This window comes from Magallana gigas, chromosome 3, assembly GCF_963853765.1.
Source record: "Magallana gigas chromosome 3, xbMagGiga1.1, whole genome shotgun sequence".
NCBI lineage: Eukaryota > Metazoa > Mollusca > Bivalvia > Ostreida > Ostreidae > Magallana > Magallana gigas.
The window spans coordinates 32,649,184-32,668,287 of record NC_088855.1 but is presented as its reverse complement, the minus strand read 5'-3'; the positions used below and the strand labels follow the sequence as shown (position 1 = coordinate 32,668,287).

The window sequence follows — 19,104 nt, the reverse complement described above, 5'->3', positions numbered from 1 at the left end:
AAACTTCGTAAGGTTTTTTTCGGTGTGGCCTAAAGTCTAAATCTAAAATCTTTAACACACACATTTTTGATAAAACTAACTCTTTCACAATTAAGTCAACTATTTTTCTTATTCTATTGGTACCATTAAGTTGAATTAAACATTAAGTTAAAAAAAATTAATTTGGTTGCATGTAATCATTTTCATTTTTTTTTTTTTGGCAAATGATGTCCAGATTTTTAATCTCTGTTGGGAAAAAGAAACCCATAATTTTACATGTAGTTTTATTGAGTTTGTGTGTCTACATGTTTATTTTTAAGATTTGGGTATAAATTCCAAATCATCTTCATCATACGTAGGTGTGGAACAATCTTCCCAAAATTCCACTGCTGTTTTTGAAAGGTTGTCTTTCGGAAACACATGGATAACTGTGTCATTAAAAACGTCCTGATACTGGAAGTTCCCAGGAAAAACCACCTCCTCTGTGAATGGCTGAATCTGAAATCAACAAATCAAACTAATAAATTTGTTTTTAGTTGGGATGGTGCATCAAGCTCATTTAATTTGCATAATCAGTCTTTAAATAACTACAGACACATACAAAACAGACTTGACATTCAATATTCTTGGAAAAATAGAATAATATTATTTCATCAAGCTCACGTACACATTTATTTATCAGGTTTTTAAACTTTTAATAAATACTACACTTGACATTCAATACTAGTGTCCTTTGTAAAGCAATTAGATCCATTTTAACAAGACCTTGGACTTTCGTTAAAAATGACACGGTTTCAAGCGAAATATGCACCGATTGTGTAGTCTTAGCTTAAAAGCCAGACAAATCTTGTTGATTTCAAAGTGCCATGGCTGAGTGGCCAGCAATGAAATAGACAGGCCTACGTCACATTGCTGTTTGACACAACTACCCAAAGTCCATGCTCTTGTTAAAATGGTTCTATCATAGTAAATACAATTAACTTACATTCATTACCAAAGGTGCACACCTTTTTAATGTACTACTAGGCAAACTGAAAGAAAAGATTTTCATATCATTTATCTCTAAAATATGAATCTGAAATAAAGGCAATACAATTGTTGCAACGACGTCAAATTTGTAATTAAAATACCCTCCCTCAAAACCCCCCAAAATTAAAGAATTATAAGTAGTTCATATGATCAGAAACAGTTTAGAAGGGTCAATATCATTTGAGACTGAAGTACATGTACAGTGAAACTTTGTTATCTCGAACTAGATAGGGCTGTTTAAAAAACTTTGAGAAAGCTGTGTATTCAAGATATTGAGGGTAAATTTCTTCAAAATTAAGTGGTTGGGACTTACAAATCATCACTTCGACATATCCATTGTAGCTGAGATATCGCAGGGTTCGAGATTAATCAAAGTTCAACTGTACATAGAAATTTCCTTATATTTGTAGATTGTTTAAAAACTGACTTCTGGACCATGTTTGTGAAGCTGTTTCCTATGATGACAACATGACACAGTCTATCAGGACTCCAGTTGGCAAACAGCAGGTTGTTGTACAGGCTTTTCCCACAGTGAGGCATGTAGAACAGTGTTGGCCTCTCGCAGCATCTCTTGGCTTCCTGTTAAGGGAGCAAGTTAGTCCAAGGAAATTACACTCTTGACATGCCCAACAATTTACAACATGTGCATGTCCTGTACCATGAAATTGGAAATTTAAGGCTTGAATTGTATACATTTATCAATATGAATATATAACACGATCATATTTACAATTATCATAAAATTTTACCAATACTCCTTCCTCTTACATAAAGTACATTCTTCAGATTGACCTATTATTGTTTTACATTACATGGACCTTAAATATTTATCAAAGCTGGGCACTGAATTATGCCCATTAACACTTAATGTATCTCTAAAATAGACCTCTCCATTAAAGTTTATGGCTAATGAGTCCCTTACCTCATTTTCTTTCAAAACTTGAAATCCAAAACTTGTCAATACATCTTTTTCTACAGAAAGGAACTTAGGATCATAGAGCAGTACATTGTTTGGTGGAACCTACAATGATCAAAGCTTTTTTAAATTACCAAAGTTTCAGAAATTGAAATGTAAAAACAATACTGTCATTTAATGTTTGAGCAGTGAAAAAAATTGTTTATTTGTATCATATAATAATTTATTAACCTATGACTGACTTTGTTGTTTATGAGCTACATGTACGTACCTGTAAGTCATCTCTCAATGCAACAAGCAGTGCTAGCTGATACCTAGCAATCAAGCACTCTGCAAAATTTCCAAGTCCGTAAGAGACTATTTCATCTGGAACCTAGTTTCAAGATAAAAAAAAAAATCTTCAATTTGATACTTATATAATTGCTTCACACATGTTTATACCTATATTGATAAGGATTAAGTATTTAACATTCTTTAACATAACACTTTCAGCATAGTTAGCATATACATTGTATTGCCTTAAATGAATCATTAATTTGAACTTGTAAATACACATACTTTCCAACAGAATATACATACTACATATTGTATTTGATCCTTTGGCTGACTCTCAGTTGTCTCCTCATGATGAATACAAGGAACTTTATTCAAACACTCTTTTAATTTTGCTGCAATGATAATTATATAAGCAAAATTACATATTCTGAGTAATTGAAACTGATTTTTAAATAAAAATTTATTTTTCAAAAAATTATGTTTCACTCTGGGCATTGTATGAGACCCCTTCATCCAAATAAAATGCATTGCCTTAAGAGAATCAAAGTACTGAAAGAACTGGAAAGTGGTTAGCAAGCTTGTTTGGAATGCATGTATTCGAATATACTGCATATAAATAAAAAAAAAAGTGTACAATTACATTCAATGAAGATCAAGTTTTAGTGTTCTAAATTCTTTGATACATCAGGGTATATCCCTCTAACTATTTTTAGAATCGGTAGGACAACAAAGAAGTGCCTTTAAGCAAAATAGTCCCTATACTTGCAGAGTGTATATACATTTATTGGGACATTTCAAATCAGAATGCTTGACACATGTCAGAAAAGAGGATTTGCAATTTTTAAAACAAGTGTCAAAATTGAATTATCATTTGAAGAAAAGAATTGAAATTGTTTGATGTACACCCTTTCCAAAACTGAGAAATTCCCTACTTTTACTTTCATTTTCAGAGTTTTTCAATACAGACGCATTTTGCCGGAAAACGAATCTGACTTCAAACCACGAAATTTTAACCGGAAAGAGACAATTTGATGAGCTTTCATTCAAGAGGTCCCTCGTTGCTGAACGAAAATTAGGGCCGGAGCTATGAACCATAACGTTAACATTACCGCCTATGGAAAATGCATTAGTGGACTATACCCATCATAGGTAGCACTTTAATGAAGTTTGCGGGTTGTGCAATAGTTTTGGTTACATGACGTAAAGCATTTAGCATACATGTCTACCCCTCAATAAAATTAGTATCACATTCATGATAATACTATAGTCTGTCCCAAGATAATTATATATTTTCGTCACATTTTACGATATCATAGGAAAACAAACATTCCTTTCAATAGTGTCAATTTTAAGTACAATTGAAATTAATGAAAGGGGGAAATTCCAAGATTTCTTCGGTGACACATCATCTGTTAATTCACAGGAACGAAAAGAGTTAACTTTCTCATGGAGATTCATCAGATGGGAAATGTTATTAACATCTTTTCTCCATTCAAAAGTACTCAGTACATCTCGTGCAATTTTTCAACATTATCATTCGGAATACTTTCATGCCATTTGCGATGCAAAATCCCTGTAGACTTTTTCATGTTTTTATTTTCAGCCTTTATTTAAACCTGACATATGCTAGACGGGGCGTTTTAAAATAGAAATCTTGGGAATTTTCATATTTTTGAATGAACATTGCATGAACATCATTTGAACCCTGAGGTAATTATGAATATTGAATAAAATAAGAAAATGCACTGCATAAATATCTTAGAACAGCTAGTGTTTAAGCTTTATAATTAGAAACAAGTGATTGTTCATCACATTTGTGAATTATTAATTTTTCATACCTTGTTTGTATACAAAATAATTTTTTTATTGAAAATATCAAGAATAACCTATATATTGTATGCTATGGTCAGAAATGATATACCTTTAAAATCAGTATAAAAGTCTGTGCAAGTTATTGAGTCTCTGAAAATTGAAAGAAGAACATAATAAAATACAATGTACATAAATGTACTTGAACGTGTACAATCAGCACAATTACTTACACATATATTTCTGACAATTTTTATCTAAAGAATAAAAGATAATACTGTGTGTCAAATATATTAACACGATTAACTCAGTGCAGAGCAAATTCGAAATATAAATAAAGGAAATTCGAGTTACCTAGCGAGGTTTACTTTTCTTCGTAAATTTGTTTCAGAAATATTATCTGAGACCAATGTTGTGTTCACCAAAATATCCGGTGCTCCAGTACTCTTTCTTTTCCCTTTCTTCTTTCGTGAAACAACTTGGAAGCCATTCATACCAAAGTCAAGCTACTCAGCAATAAGCTACCCAGCAATAACGAAATTTGTTTACATTTATCGACTATATAATCTAAATTTTCCGATCCCGATTGAAAAAAGTAATCATATACAGGGCGCCTAGCGCCCAAACTAGGACTTGTGACACCCAGGTGACACCGGATTCTTGGGGGCACGGGTGTCCCCCCGGGATCCCCGGTCCCAAAACGGGCAATATTAACACCGATTTCTGGCGCCAGGGCGCTGAGTAGACCCTATCATACTGCTAAATAGGGAGTCTAAACTGAGCGCCTAGCGCCCAAACTAGGACTTGTGACACCCAGGTGACACCGGATTCTTGGGGGCACGGGTGTCCCCCCGGGATCCCCGGTCCCAAAACGGGCAATATTAACACCGATTTCTGGCGCCAGGGCGCTGAGTAGACCCTATCATACTGCTAAATAGGGAGTCTAAACTGAGCGCCTAGCGCCCAAACTAGGACTTGTGACACCCAGGTGACACCGGATTCTTGGGGGCACGGGTGTCCCCCCGGGATCCCCGGTCCCAAAACGGGCAATATTAACACCGATTTCTGGCGCCAGGGCGCTGAGTAGACCCTATCATACTGCTAAATAGGGAGTCTAAACTGAGCGCCTAGCGCCCAAACTAGGACTTGTGACACCCAGGTGACACCGGATTCTTGGGGGCACGGGTGTCCCCCCGGGATCCCCGGTCCCAAAACGGGCAATATTAACACCGATTTCTGGCGCCAGGGCGCTGAGTAGACCCTATCATACTGCTAAATAGGGAGTCTAAACTGAGCGCCTAGCGCCCAAACTAGGACTTGTGACACCCAGGTGACACCGGATTCTTGGGGGCACGGGTGTCCCCCCGGGATCCCCGGTCCCAAAACGGGCAATATTAACACCGATTTCTGGCGCCAGGGCGCTGAGTAGACCCTATCATACTGCTAAATAGGGAGTCTAAACTGAGCGCCTAGCGCCCAAACTAGGACTTGTGACACCCAGGTGACACCGGATTCTTGGGGGCACGGGTGTCCCCCCGGGATCCCCGGTCCCAAAACGGGCAATATTAACACCGATTTCTGGCGCCAGGGCGCTGAGTAGACCCTATCATACTGCTAAATAGGGAGTCTAAACTGAGCGCCTAGCGCCCAAACTAGGACTTGTGACACCCAGGTGACACCGGATTCTTGGGGGCACGGGTGTCCCCCCGGGATCCCCGGTCCCAAAACGGGCAATATTAACACCGATTTCTGGCGCCAGGGCGCTGAGTAGACCCTATCATACTGCTAAATAGGGAGTCTAAACTGAGCGCCTAGCGCCCAAACTAGGACTTGTGACACCCAGGTGACACCGGATTCTTGGGGGCACGGGTGTCCCCCCGGGATCCCCGGTCCCAAAACGGGCAATATTAACACCGATTTCTGGCGCCAGGGCGCTGAGTAGACCCTATCATACTGCTAAATAGGGAGTCTAAACTGAGCGCCTAGCGCCCAAACTAGGACTTGTGACACCCAGGTGACACCGGATTCTTGGGGGCACGGGTGTCCCCCCGGGATCCCCGGTCCCAAAACGGGCAATATTAACACCGATTTCTGGCGCCAGGGCGCTGAGTAGACCCTATCATACTGCTAAATAGGGAGTCTAAACTGAGCGCCTAGCGCCCAAACTAGGACTTGTGACACCCAGGTGACACCGGATTCTTGGGGGCACGGGTGTCCCCCCGGGATCCCCGGTCCCAAAACGGGCAATATTAACACCGATTTCTGGCGCCAGGGCGCTGAGTAGACCCTATCATACTGCTAAATAGGGAGTCTAAACTGAGCGCCTAGCGCCCAAACTAGGACTTGTGACACCCAGGTGACACCGGATTCTTGGGGGCACGGGTGTCCCCCCGGGATCCCCGGTCCCAAAACGGGCAATATTAACACCGATTTCTGGCGCCAGGGCGCTGAGTAGACCCTATCATACTGCTAAATAGGGAGTCTAAACTGAGCGCCTAGCGCCCAAACTAGGACTTGTGACACCCAGGTGACACCGGATTCTTGGGGGCACGGGTGTCCCCCCGGGATCCCCGGTCCCAAAACGGGCAATATTAACACCGATTTCTGGCGCCAGGGCGCTGAGTAGACCCTATCATACTGCTAAATAGGGAGTCTAAACTGAGCGCCTAGCGCCCAAACTAGGACTTGTGACACCCAGGTGACACCGGATTCTTGGGGGCACGGGTGTCCCCCCGGGATCCCCGGTCCCAAAACGGGCAATATTAACACCGATTTCTGGCGCCAGGGCGCTGAGTAGACCCTATCATACTGCTAAATAGGGAGTCTAAACTGAGCGCCTAGCGCCCAAACTAGGACTTGTGACACCCAGGTGACACCGGATTCTTGGGGGCACGGGTGTCCCCCCGGGATCCCCGGTCCCAAAACGGGCAATATTAACACCGATTTCTGGCGCCAGGGCGCTGAGTAGACCCTATCATACTGCTAAATAGGGAGTCTAAACTGAGCGCCTAGCGCCCAAACTAGGACTTGTGACACCCAGGTGACACCGGATTCTTGGGGGCACGGGTGTCCCCCCGGGATCCCCGGTCCCAAAACGGGCAATATTAACACCGATTTCTGGCGCCAGGGCGCTGAGTAGACCCTATCATACTGCTAAATAGGGAGTCTAAACTGAGCGCCTAGCGCCCAAACTAGGACTTGTGACACCCAGGTGACACCGGATTCTTGGGGGCACGGGTGTCCCCCCGGGATCCCCGGTCCCAAAACGGGCAATATTAACACCGATTTCTGGCGCCAGGGCGCTGAGTAGACCCTATCATACTGCTAAATAGGGAGTCTAAACTGAGCGCCTAGCGCCCAAACTAGGACTTGTGACACCCAGGTGACACCGGATTCTTGGGGGCACGGGTGTCCCCCCGGGATCCCCGGTCCCAAAACGGGCAATATTAACACCGATTTCTGGCGCCAGGGCGCTGAGTAGACCCTATCATACTGCTAAATAGGGAGTCTAAACTGAGCGCCTAGCGCCCAAACTAGGACTTGTGACACCCAGGTGACACCGGATTCTTGGGGGCACGGGTGTCCCCCCGGGATCCCCGGTCCCAAAACGGGCAATATTAACACCGATTTCTGGCGCCAGGGCGCTGAGTAGACCCTATCATACTGCTAAATAGGGAGTCTAAACTGAGCGCCTAGCGCCCAAACTAGGACTTGTGACACCCAGGTGACACCGGATTCTTGGGGGCACGGGTGTCCCCCCGGGATCCCCGGTCCCAAAACGGGCAATATTAACACCGATTTCTGGCGCCAGGGCGCTGAGTAGACCCTATCATACTGCTAAATAGGGAGTCTAAACTGAGCGCCTAGCGCCCAAACTAGGACTTGTGACACCCAGGTGACACCGGATTCTTGGGGGCACGGGTGTCCCCCCGGGATCCCCGGTCCCAAAACGGGCAATATTAACACCGATTTCTGGCGCCAGGGCGCTGAGTAGACCCTATCATACTGCTAAATAGGGAGTCTAAACTGAGCGCCTAGCGCCCAAACTAGGACTTGTGACACCCAGGTGACACCGGATTCTTGGGGGCACGGGTGTCCCCCCGGGATCCCCGGTCCCAAAACGGGCAATATTAACACCGATTTCTGGCGCCAGGGCGCTGAGTAGACCCTATCATACTGCTAAATAGGGAGTCTAAACTGAGCGCCTAGCGCCCAAACTAGGACTTGTGACACCCAGGTGACACCGGATTCTTGGGGGCACGGGTGTCCCCCCGGGATCCCCGGTCCCAAAACGGGCAATATTAACACCGATTTCTGGCGCCAGGGCGCTGAGTAGACCCTATCATACTGCTAAATAGGGAGTCTAAACTGAGCGCCTAGCGCCCAAACTAGGACTTGTGACACCCAGGTGACACCGGATTCTTGGGGGCACGGGTGTCCCCCCGGGATCCCCGGTCCCAAAACGGGCAATATTAACACCGATTTCTGGCGCCAGGGCGCTGAGTAGACCCTATCATACTGCTAAATAGGGAGTCTAAACTAGGCGTGAGATTAATATAGTCCTTCTGATTTGTTACGATAGGTTCATAATTATTTCGTTTTATATTTAATGAAAGATATTTTGATATATAGAATTAATGATATTTTGTGAATTTTGTTATTTGATTGCATAGATTTGTGTTTTTCATTTTAACGGACTATTTTGTTGTCCTACCGATTCTATTTTTAGATCGGGGTTTTCCTGCTTCTGACGGTGATGCATTGCATTTTTAATTGAATGTTTCGTGATCATTTTGGAGACCTTTAATATATATTTTGTTATTTTTTAGATGGTTAAATTTTAATGCACTTATTCATTTTCAAGACAAATATTAATGAATCAAAATAACAAATTAATCGAAAGGTTTTATTTTAATTAAATTAATTTTTCCCAAATAAATAAGTAAAATGGTTTAATTCTATTGTTAATACTGTAAATTGATTTAAATGATACGATTTATTTTAGCGTGTTAAGTAGTGTAATTTTTTTTAGAATTTACTTGCACAGTGGATATCAAAATTTTTCAATCCAAAAGACAAGAATATTATACCCGGGATTTAATTTTAACAGCTTGAATTTCTTTCTTATCTCTGATGACCTGCGTCCATTGAAAATCTTGTTGAGAATTGACCCCAATTACAAAGGTTTGAACTGTCTTTGAACTGGAACTTGTTTTACGTAATAAAAATAAATAAACATATAATTAAAACTCTCAGACACTTTTTCGTGGTTATGTCAAAGGGATGTCTGACATTCTGAAGCACTTAATATAACAATTTCATTGACGAAATTTTTCAAACTCTGAAAACTCTACAAGAAGGGACTGCACATAATACCTACCCTTACGCATGTAATCATCTGTTTGCTTGAGAAAAACTTATTTAATAAATTAAATTGAAGAAAAATTGCATGATCGTCAAACTGTACTACAATTAAGTTGCTTCATGTTTATATTCTTTAATGCATAATTTTTAATTTTTATTTATAGAAAAAACCGGGTATTTTTTCAATCTTGTTCATCATACATGTTTATAGTATATACATGTAACATGTAAACGTTTTATATAGTACTTTAAACTACCAAAAAATACCGATTTATAAGATGAATATTGATAGTTACATGTACTATACATGTAGCATTGTAAAGGAATGAGTGTGCATGAAAGTGTACATGCAGCTTGTTTCAAAACTAATGTATACGAAATCCGTTTATTTTGCTGTAAATTTACTCAGATGAATATCATAATGACAATTTTTAAATATACAGTTTATTGGGTGTAAGAACACAATTCACAATATCAAATACAACAGTTAATTTTGTATTTACACACATCAGAAAAATGTACAATAATTCTGAGAGTTTCCATTCACTGGGTACGTGTTAATATAAAATAAAAATAAAAATAATGAAGTATTGTAAATTTTGTATTTACACACTTGGTCAATTATAAGAAAGGGGATATTCCTTGACAGAATCGTACATTTAGTTCATGTAACCATATAAACCAATAGAAGAATTGTTTTTATTAAGAGGGTTCGATGGTCGTGGCCATTTTTAGACTGTTTTGATCTCCTTTGGAGGAAGAACTCTATATAATATAGGGAAATACTCAAATTTAAAAGGATGCATGCATGAATTTTTCTAAATTATTATTTATAGCTAGTAGATAAATCATATTTTAAAATCTTTGGAAGATCTGAGGGTTATTTTGTTGACCATCTAAAGATATATGTTTAAAAAAATTAAAAATCACTAAACATAGCGAAAAAGAAAGCACTCAACCGTAACTATACCTTAGTTTAAGCACGCTTTGTTTGAATACAAGAATCATTAACTCTGTGTTACCTGAAACAAGTGCCACGTAAAAACATAGGTAATCACAGATTACAAAGCAAAGAGTTGAGACATCACCCTTCTATGAGACCACCTTCATCATATTAAATGAAAATCATACTTTACGATCTTGGATATTCATGGATTCTGTTTTGACACAATATCATATATCATGTGTTAAAAAATTGTATGATAATCAAACGTTCATATGTTAATCAATACAATAATATAAAATTAAATATTGCATCCTATCATATTTACAATATATATCATATAATACAATAAAATACCGAAATAAACAATGATAAGATATGATATTGTAACGTATGATATGATATTGTATTGTGTTATACATTATTGTATTTGATCAAATAATACAATATATATAGGATCTCTCATGATTTGCGATGGTATATGATTTTTATCCAACGAGTTGTGTGTGATAGAAAACACACAACGAGTTGGATAAAAATCATATACCATCGCAAATCATGAGAGATTCTTTTTATCACATGTTTTACCAAGTATTTTGTTAATCCCAACTTTTTCTGTAAAAATTGTGATTGTGAGCCGGACAACGCATTATTTACAACACGTCAACAACGTTACGCATGGAAAAAAAGTTCCTTGAAGTTTAACAAACAGACATTCATTTTCGAACATTCTTTTATGAATTCATGACAAATAACTGAAACAACATTAAATGTTTCAAATTTATATCTCAACGCCCCTCAATTAAAGTAATTATTTACTTTTTCATTCTACGTCAATCAACCGTCTAAACCTACGTAATGATTAACTATGACGTCACGTGGCGTAAGAACACACAGTGGAATATCAACATCCCATGAGTGATATCCACCGTATATTGAGATAAACATGTGATAACATAATATATAATACAATATAGTATTATATTACAATATCATATTACATAATACATAAAAACATTGAACCATATGATACTATATTGTATAATATAGTATGATATTGTATGATACTGTATCATTTTTGATACATAATACGATATTGTATCATATGATGCAATATAATTTGATACAACATTGTAACATATCAAATGATACAATATTATGTGATAAGTAAAATATTATACAATACAATATTATATTATACCTGTTGTATCATATGATACAATAATATATATTACAATATGATATAATACAATTTCATGTGATATGATAATATATCCTATTTATAAACCGATATCATATTAAACAATATCGTATGATACGATATAATATAATATTACAAAATCATACAATACAATTTCATGTGATATAATTCTACATTACAGAAACCAATATCATATTATACAATATCGTATGATACAATATTATAGAATATACAATATTGTATCATAGGATACAATATTATATTTTGTAATATCTTATGTAATAGTATCATGTGATAAAATAACAAATTAATAATACAATATAATATTATACAATATTGCATCATAATATACAATACTAGACATAACAATATCATGATACAATATCATATAATAAAATATCAAAAAAATTGATACAATATCACATCGTATCATATAACTTTTTATAATATAACATATGATACTATATTGTATCATATTAAAAAAATATTGTTTCATATAATATACTATATTATAGGAATCATGTTATATCATTTATCAACAAACAAATCTATCTATTTAGCAGGTTTGAGTGAGGTAGGATATTTCTTTAGCATCTTTGATAATTGAGATCAGGCTTTGCATCTGAAGCAATCTCGTTTCATTTATTATATAGTTAAATCAACTATGCAAGCTATCATCTATAAAACATGTGACCTGTTCAAAAAAACTAAACCTCATCCAGCATCCGAAATCTATGGCTCAGATTCAGCATTCAAGCCTGTCAGGTGCATCAGTATCATAAGACGCATCATCCATGCACATTTGGTGATGTTCGGACCAGAAATAAGTAAGAGATCATCATCAGAGGGCACTACCAATTAAAACCTTAACCTCCTCCAGCATCCGCAACCTATGGCTCAGATTCAGCATCCATGCCTGTCAGGTGCATCTGTATCATAAGACACACCATCCATCCAAGTTTGGTGAAGTTAGGACCTGTAATAACTAAGATATATTTTTTAGCATCCTTGATAATCGAGATCAAGCTCTGCATCTGAAACTACCTCTGCAATTCATTCATATTACAGTTTAATCAACTATGCAAGTTTGAAATAGTACTGTCATCTATTAAACATGTGACCTGTTCCAAAAAACTTAACCTTATCCAGCATCCGAAACCTATGGCTCAGACTCAGCATTCAAGCCTGTCGGGTGCATCAGTATCATAAGACGCACCATTCATGGAAGTCTGGTGAAGTTAGGACAAGTAATAACTTAGATATAATCATCAGAGGGCACCTGTTTCAAAAACTTTAACCAGGTCTTAAAACCTTAACTTCCTCCAGCATCCGAAACCTATAGCTCAGATTCAGCATTCAAGCCTGTCAGGAGCATCAGTATCATAAGACGAACCATCCACGCCAGTTTGATGAAGTTAGGACCAGGAGTAACTAAGATATAATCATTAGAGGGCACCTGCTAAAAATACTTTAACCAGCTCTAAAAACCTACACCTCCTCAAGCATCTGAAAACTATAGCTCAGATTCAGCACTCAAGCCTGCCTGGTGCATCAGTATTATAAGACACACCATCCATACAAGTTTAGTGAAGTTAGGACCTGTAATAACTTAGATTTTGCTATCAAGGGGCACCTGCAACAAAAACTTTAACCTGCTCCAAAAACCTTAACCTCCTCCAGCATCCGAAACCTATAGCTCAGATTCAGCACTCAAGCCTGTCTGGTGCATCAGTATTATAAGACACACCATCCATGCAAGTTTGGTGAAGTACAGACCAGCAGTAACTTAGATATTGGTATCAAAGGGCACCTGCAACAAAAACTTTAACCTGGTCCAACAACCTTAACCTCCTCCAGCATCTGAAATTTAGAACTCAGATTCAGCATCCAAGTCTTTCAAGTCCATAAGTAGGTCCAGATGCATCATCTATGCAAGTTTGGCGAAGATAGGACAAGTAATAGCTTAGATACAGGACCTGCAACAAAAACTTTAACCAGGTCCGGACGCCGACACCGACGCCGAGGGTAAAGCATAAGCTCCCCTTGACTTCGTCTCGGTGAGCTAAAAAATCATGCCCTGCAAAAATTTTGCGTTTGCCTTTCCAGAAAGGGCATCTATAGGAAATTGTACAATTGTGGGAGAAGTGCTGCAAAGTAGATGCAATTAATTCTTTACAAAAAGAACGTGTGCATTGGTGACATTTTATGCAAAAAATGCAGTAGGTAGGTTTATAGATTAGAGAAAAATGTAGATGGGTCAGTTAGACAATTGACAACAATTGCTAGTTCTATAAATGAATAACTGACAATATTCTATCATTCGATCCTGTTCAAGCTGTAGGGCTTTATTTCAGTATCGACACAATGACATAATTACCTAAATTAAGTTCTATGTGTTCCATGATGAGTTGTTCAAGTTTCAGCATATCCTATAAAATCAAAGTACTGAGAGTACTTAAAGACGGGGTCTTGAAAGTTTAAATTTGTAATTGTCCTGTATTTCCTCGAATAAGCTTCCAAAATTTATGAGTTTGAATTAGTTGTTACAATATATGTTAATTCGGGTTTTTTGCAATTGTCTGATACTTTGTCTAAATTTTGCTCAATCCCGGCCTTCATAATTGTAGAAAATTGACACAATGTAATATATTATGTAAAATAAGACCCCAAGGAAATTTTTTAAAAATTACTACTAACCGGGAAAATCAAACAACTATATCAAAGTAGAAAATTTTAATCATTAAAAATCATACTCCGAAAATCAGAGACATACATAACAGAGATTGTCAACTCCGCCATTAGCGTGTAAATGTTACGGGACCAACATTACTTTGAGAACTACAAGTGCAACAGCAATCTTGTATAAGTCATTAAATTTGAACCTGATAGTGAACATGAAACTGTAAATATTTTAAGCATGTTTTATTTATGAAATATTTACAAAAACTCTTTATTTAGTTTTACTTTTTTACAACTTATTGACTTTTCACAAAGTAATGGTAATGCATTACTTTACTCATGTAATGGTAATGTAATGCATTACTTCAAGAATATTAAGTAATGGTAATGGTAATTTAATGCCCTAATTTATGAAGTAATGGTAATGTAATGCATTATTTTACAATGTAATTCACCCCAAGCCTGATTCCAACTAAGCAGGAAAACATGAACATTAACATTTAACTTGGTTCTTCAGTCGATAAGATTGTATATATTATATGATGTATAAGTCTTCCAAAATGTATAATCTATTATAGATTTTGCTTACAATGCATTGTTTAAAATTTAAATTCAGTTTAATCATCTAAGGAGCCAGCGAACGAGAAGGCAAATTCAGACTTGTTTTTATTTTCTTTGTACAAAATTCCTTTAGAGACGAACAGCAGTCATACCGCAAGTAAACTGGAAACCAATGAAACACCTATTTAATTTGTGAAACATCTATGTTTAACCCATCCCGATTTTAACTTCGGCTTGCGCATGAAGTTTGGTAGTATTAAGGTGAAAGATTGTCAAAATAAAATTCACAACTTTTCAAAAATGGCACATTGCGTTTGGGAACTTTAATTTTGATTCCACCATCAACCTCTTCTATTGATCAATGAGCTCGTACACCAACTGAATCGTCAACGGCGCTGTGCATTCAGTTACGTAACTCATTCCACATTTGAACCCGAGCAAGAATATTTGATCAATAAAACTATTTGTTTATATTCTAAATAGAATTTTGTTTATACACAGAGGACTTAAAAAGATTTAATGCATGTTTTATAATACATATTTACTGAAATGCGTAAAAACTTTTTGCACTATTTTCGTACGCGTAGACTCAATTCATGTGTTCTACGCGTGCCTTCCGGTTTGAGACTTCGGCTGACAGTAAACCAATAGACGGGGTCACGTCACCCCGTCTAAAAACCCAATAAATCGACAAAACGAAAATCATTATGTACTGATGAATACAGGTATATGCATCCTGGGGGTGTTATACATTGATTTTAATCTTTACTGGGTTTCCATTAACAATTTTTATAAAAATTGAACCAAAAAGTGAAGGCGAAACCCTCCTATGGGGACAACTACTTTATAGTACCCCCCCCCCCCCCAGGAGAAAAGGCTACTACGGTATATAGCAGGTTTTCCATGATATAGCAGGTTTTCCAGGGGGGGGGGGCTACTATGGGGAGAAACTGCTCTACAACACCGGTTTCAAGAATCAAAATTCCACGCTGCAGGTCTGTTTTCAACGGACTAGGGTCTTTATTCAACACCTTTTGTCTCAATATTTAACGTTGAAAAATAATTATCGGGTCAATTTTGAACTTGTGTCAAAGCTTTTCTTATGCCCCTTTTAACAAATCCTGGATTGTCCCTGACATATTATGTGTTCTTAGTACAAAGTTAAAAAATGCTGGATAATTTAAAAACAAGAAACAAAGAAGATGGGGGGAACAAGATTGCGCAAATGCCTATTTGGTTTTGTCGTAAAAAAAAATTCAAATTATTTTTTTTTCCAACCAAATATAGTAGATGATGTTATATTACAAGTTTACAAAGGCACAATCTCTAACTATATTCAGTTTTGAATATTTTAACAAACGATAAAAAAAATTCTAAAGTTTTGTTGGTACATGTACATGTATCGAACCCACAACCTAAAAACCTTAGCTCTATAATGTTACCTAATGTCTGGTGCTCTAACCACTGAGCCATTTCAATCACAACAAACTTCATTGTTAAATGCTAAATGCAATTTCAACCACGAATTTACGGACTTGTGGTATGTCTTTAAATCGTTCAATTGTCGGGATATAAAATGACATTTTTAAAGTAAAGTGGGTCATCTCTCCACGTTTTTGTTGATTGATTGAAATCGGTTTGATTTCCTTTAAACCTTATATCGACTATATGACAAAAATATGTAGCCTAGATCCACTCTATAAAAGAAAAGGCATTGAAGTTCTAAAAATGACACTTTTTGGAGGTTTTGACACGCATACGCCAGTTTAAATCAACCTATTCTAAATATTTAACACATTTAAAGGTAATAAATCGATGTTGTGGTAAATACATATTGTTTTCAATAATTTATACAAAATTTATGATATTTTATCATATTTTAATTTAAAGTTATATGTGGCGTATTTGGAGTAAAATTTTTGACATGAGTTTTAGTAAAAATATACATCATGTTTCTTATAATTAGACGTTTCACAAACTCTAGGCCCGTAAAACATGTTCTTTCTTAAGTTGTTTGTCTCTAAACTTTGCTACACGTCTGGTGAATATTAATGTGATCGGCCATTTGTAACGCCACTGCGCATGAGTGCGGGAAAACCTAGTATTGAAAACACGATGGAAGAACAGTTTGTTTACAAATTAGAATCACGTTTTTTATGTCTTAAATTAGATAATTCTTATATCAGATGATACCCGAAGCATTATTATTCCGTAATTCATTAATGTAGAACGATATAAATTGCTAATTGTGTTTAATAAAGATGAAACACTATTTTAGCATCAACGACACGGTAAAATGAGTGAATACAGTACCCCCTCTCCTGAGGGATGCATGTACTGAGAGTGTTTATTTATTCTTTATTCAAAAATTTCTCTAAACGAAAATCCACTTGTGGACTGGTTCATAACTTATAAAGTAAAGACATGGAACAGATGGAGCACGTACGAACCTGACTAGCAAAACCCCTACAACATGATAAAAACTTATGTTATTTCGGATTTAATTCCTATTCCATCAATCTACATGGTCTCCGATGACAATCTTCCCTTTGTTCATATCCTTGTTAGTCTGTCTCTTTGTTTTTTCTTGGCCAAATCTGTCAAACTTAACGGTATTACGGGTATACCTATATTTCTCGTCGTCGCCATTGTTGTTGTGATAGACAGAGCGTGGTATCACGTGGTTTATTCAAATGCTGTATTTACATGTATTGTGGACGCGAAAATAGTAAAAAAAATTCTTTTGTTAATTTCTATATCTTTTTAACCTGATTGATATAAACTGCGTAATTTATTGTGAAGATGTATCTTTATATAACATATTGAAATAAATCAATCAATCAAATATTTCTGAGCATGAAAAAATACGCCACATATACCTTTAAAAGTATCTTATTTATCCCAATATAGGCAGTTTACACGCCTTATATACCCATCTTCTTTGACACAAGCGTCAAAAAATTGCCACAAACCAGTTATTCCTCTAATGAACATATATTTGAAATGAAAAATGTCAAGTTTTTGCATTATATGACAATATTCACTCACAGACTTATTGACAAAGATGTGTACATCGATATCAGCATAAACACATCCGTATATCATCATACGTGCATAAAAGATTATATTCCTTTACAGGTTATAGTTTGAAAAAAGTCAACAAGATAAATTTCAGAATTTTAAAACACTACAGAACACATCGAACACCTTTGTTACAAAAATAACTACATACTAAATACGTTTTGTAAAGCAAAATAATTTCCTTTTTAGTTGAATCCCTTTTTTTGGTAATGATTTAATTGGACAGTTAAAAAATACCACCACTTTTACTAAAATATGTTTAACTTTTTCTTATTTTTTTAAATATCTCGTCAAGAAATCAGACGTTACATAGACTGAGAGTTATACAGGGAGTTTTATTTGGTCCCCATTTACAAACACGAAAGACTTTACGCCTGAGAAGAAAGAATTAGTAGATAATTAATATTTTGTGAATGACGTGCATCTGTTTCAAAACTACGTTATGAGCAAAAACTTCCTAAACTGCTTAATAGGGTTGAGCGACAGGTGCCCTGAAATCTCCTGGGGACTAGAAGCCCCTGTACATCCGGTGTCATCTGAGTGATATACGAACTGCTTTGGGTGCTAGGCGCTCTGTTTACACCCTCTATTTGACAATATGATAAGGTCAACTCAGTTTTGTTTTCTTGTTTCTTTGATTTCTTGTTTCTGGCACCAGAAATCGCTGATTATATTGACACTTTTAGGGCCGGGGATCTTAGGGGGACAACCATGCCCCAAGAATCCGGTGTCCTCTGGGTGTCACAAGTCCTAGTTTGGGCGCTAGGCGCTCAGTTTAGACTCCCTATTTAACAGTATGATAGGGTCTACTCAGCGCCCTGGCGCCAGAAATCGGTGTTAATATTGCCCGTTTTGGGACCGGGGATCCCGGGGGGACCCCCGTGCCCCCAAGAATCCGGTGTCCTCTGGGTGTCACATGTCCTAGTTTGGGCGCTAGGCGCTCTGTTTAGACTCTCTATTAAACAGAATGATAGGGTCTACTCAGCGCCCTGGCGCCAGAAATCGGTGTTAATATCGCCCCTTTTTGGGACGGGAATCCCGGGGGACACCCGTGCCCCCAAGAATCCGGTGTCCTCTGGGTGTCACAAGTCCTAGTTTGGGCGCTAGGCGCTCTGTTTAGACTCTCTATTAAACAGAATGATAGGGTCTACTCAGCGCCCTGGCGCCAGAAATCGGTGTTAATATCGCCCCTTTTTGGGACGGGAATCCCGGGGGACACCCGTGCCCCCAAGAATCCGGTGTCCTCTGGGTGTCACAAGTCCTAGT

At 37.6% G+C, this 19,104-nt stretch overlaps 1 protein-coding gene across 1 annotated transcript; it reads right to left on the bottom strand.

Annotated features, from left to right (window-relative positions):
- Nucleotides 1-155: 155 nt before the first annotated feature.
- On the bottom strand, nt 156-4,503 carry LOC105343455 (SRR1-like protein). Its single transcript, XM_066077855.1, has 8 exons — nt 4,364-4,503; nt 4,122-4,162; nt 2,504-2,592; nt 2,196-2,297; nt 1,931-2,029; nt 1,436-1,587; nt 965-1,010; nt 156-477 (listed from the first exon to the last, which is right to left on the bottom strand). The coding sequence occupies exons 1-8, from the start codon at nt 4,501-4,503 to the stop codon at nt 295-297; spliced, it is 852 nt and encodes a 283-aa protein (XP_065933927.1). The 3' UTR covers nt 156-294.
- Nucleotides 4,504-19,104: the final 14,601 nt, after the last annotated feature.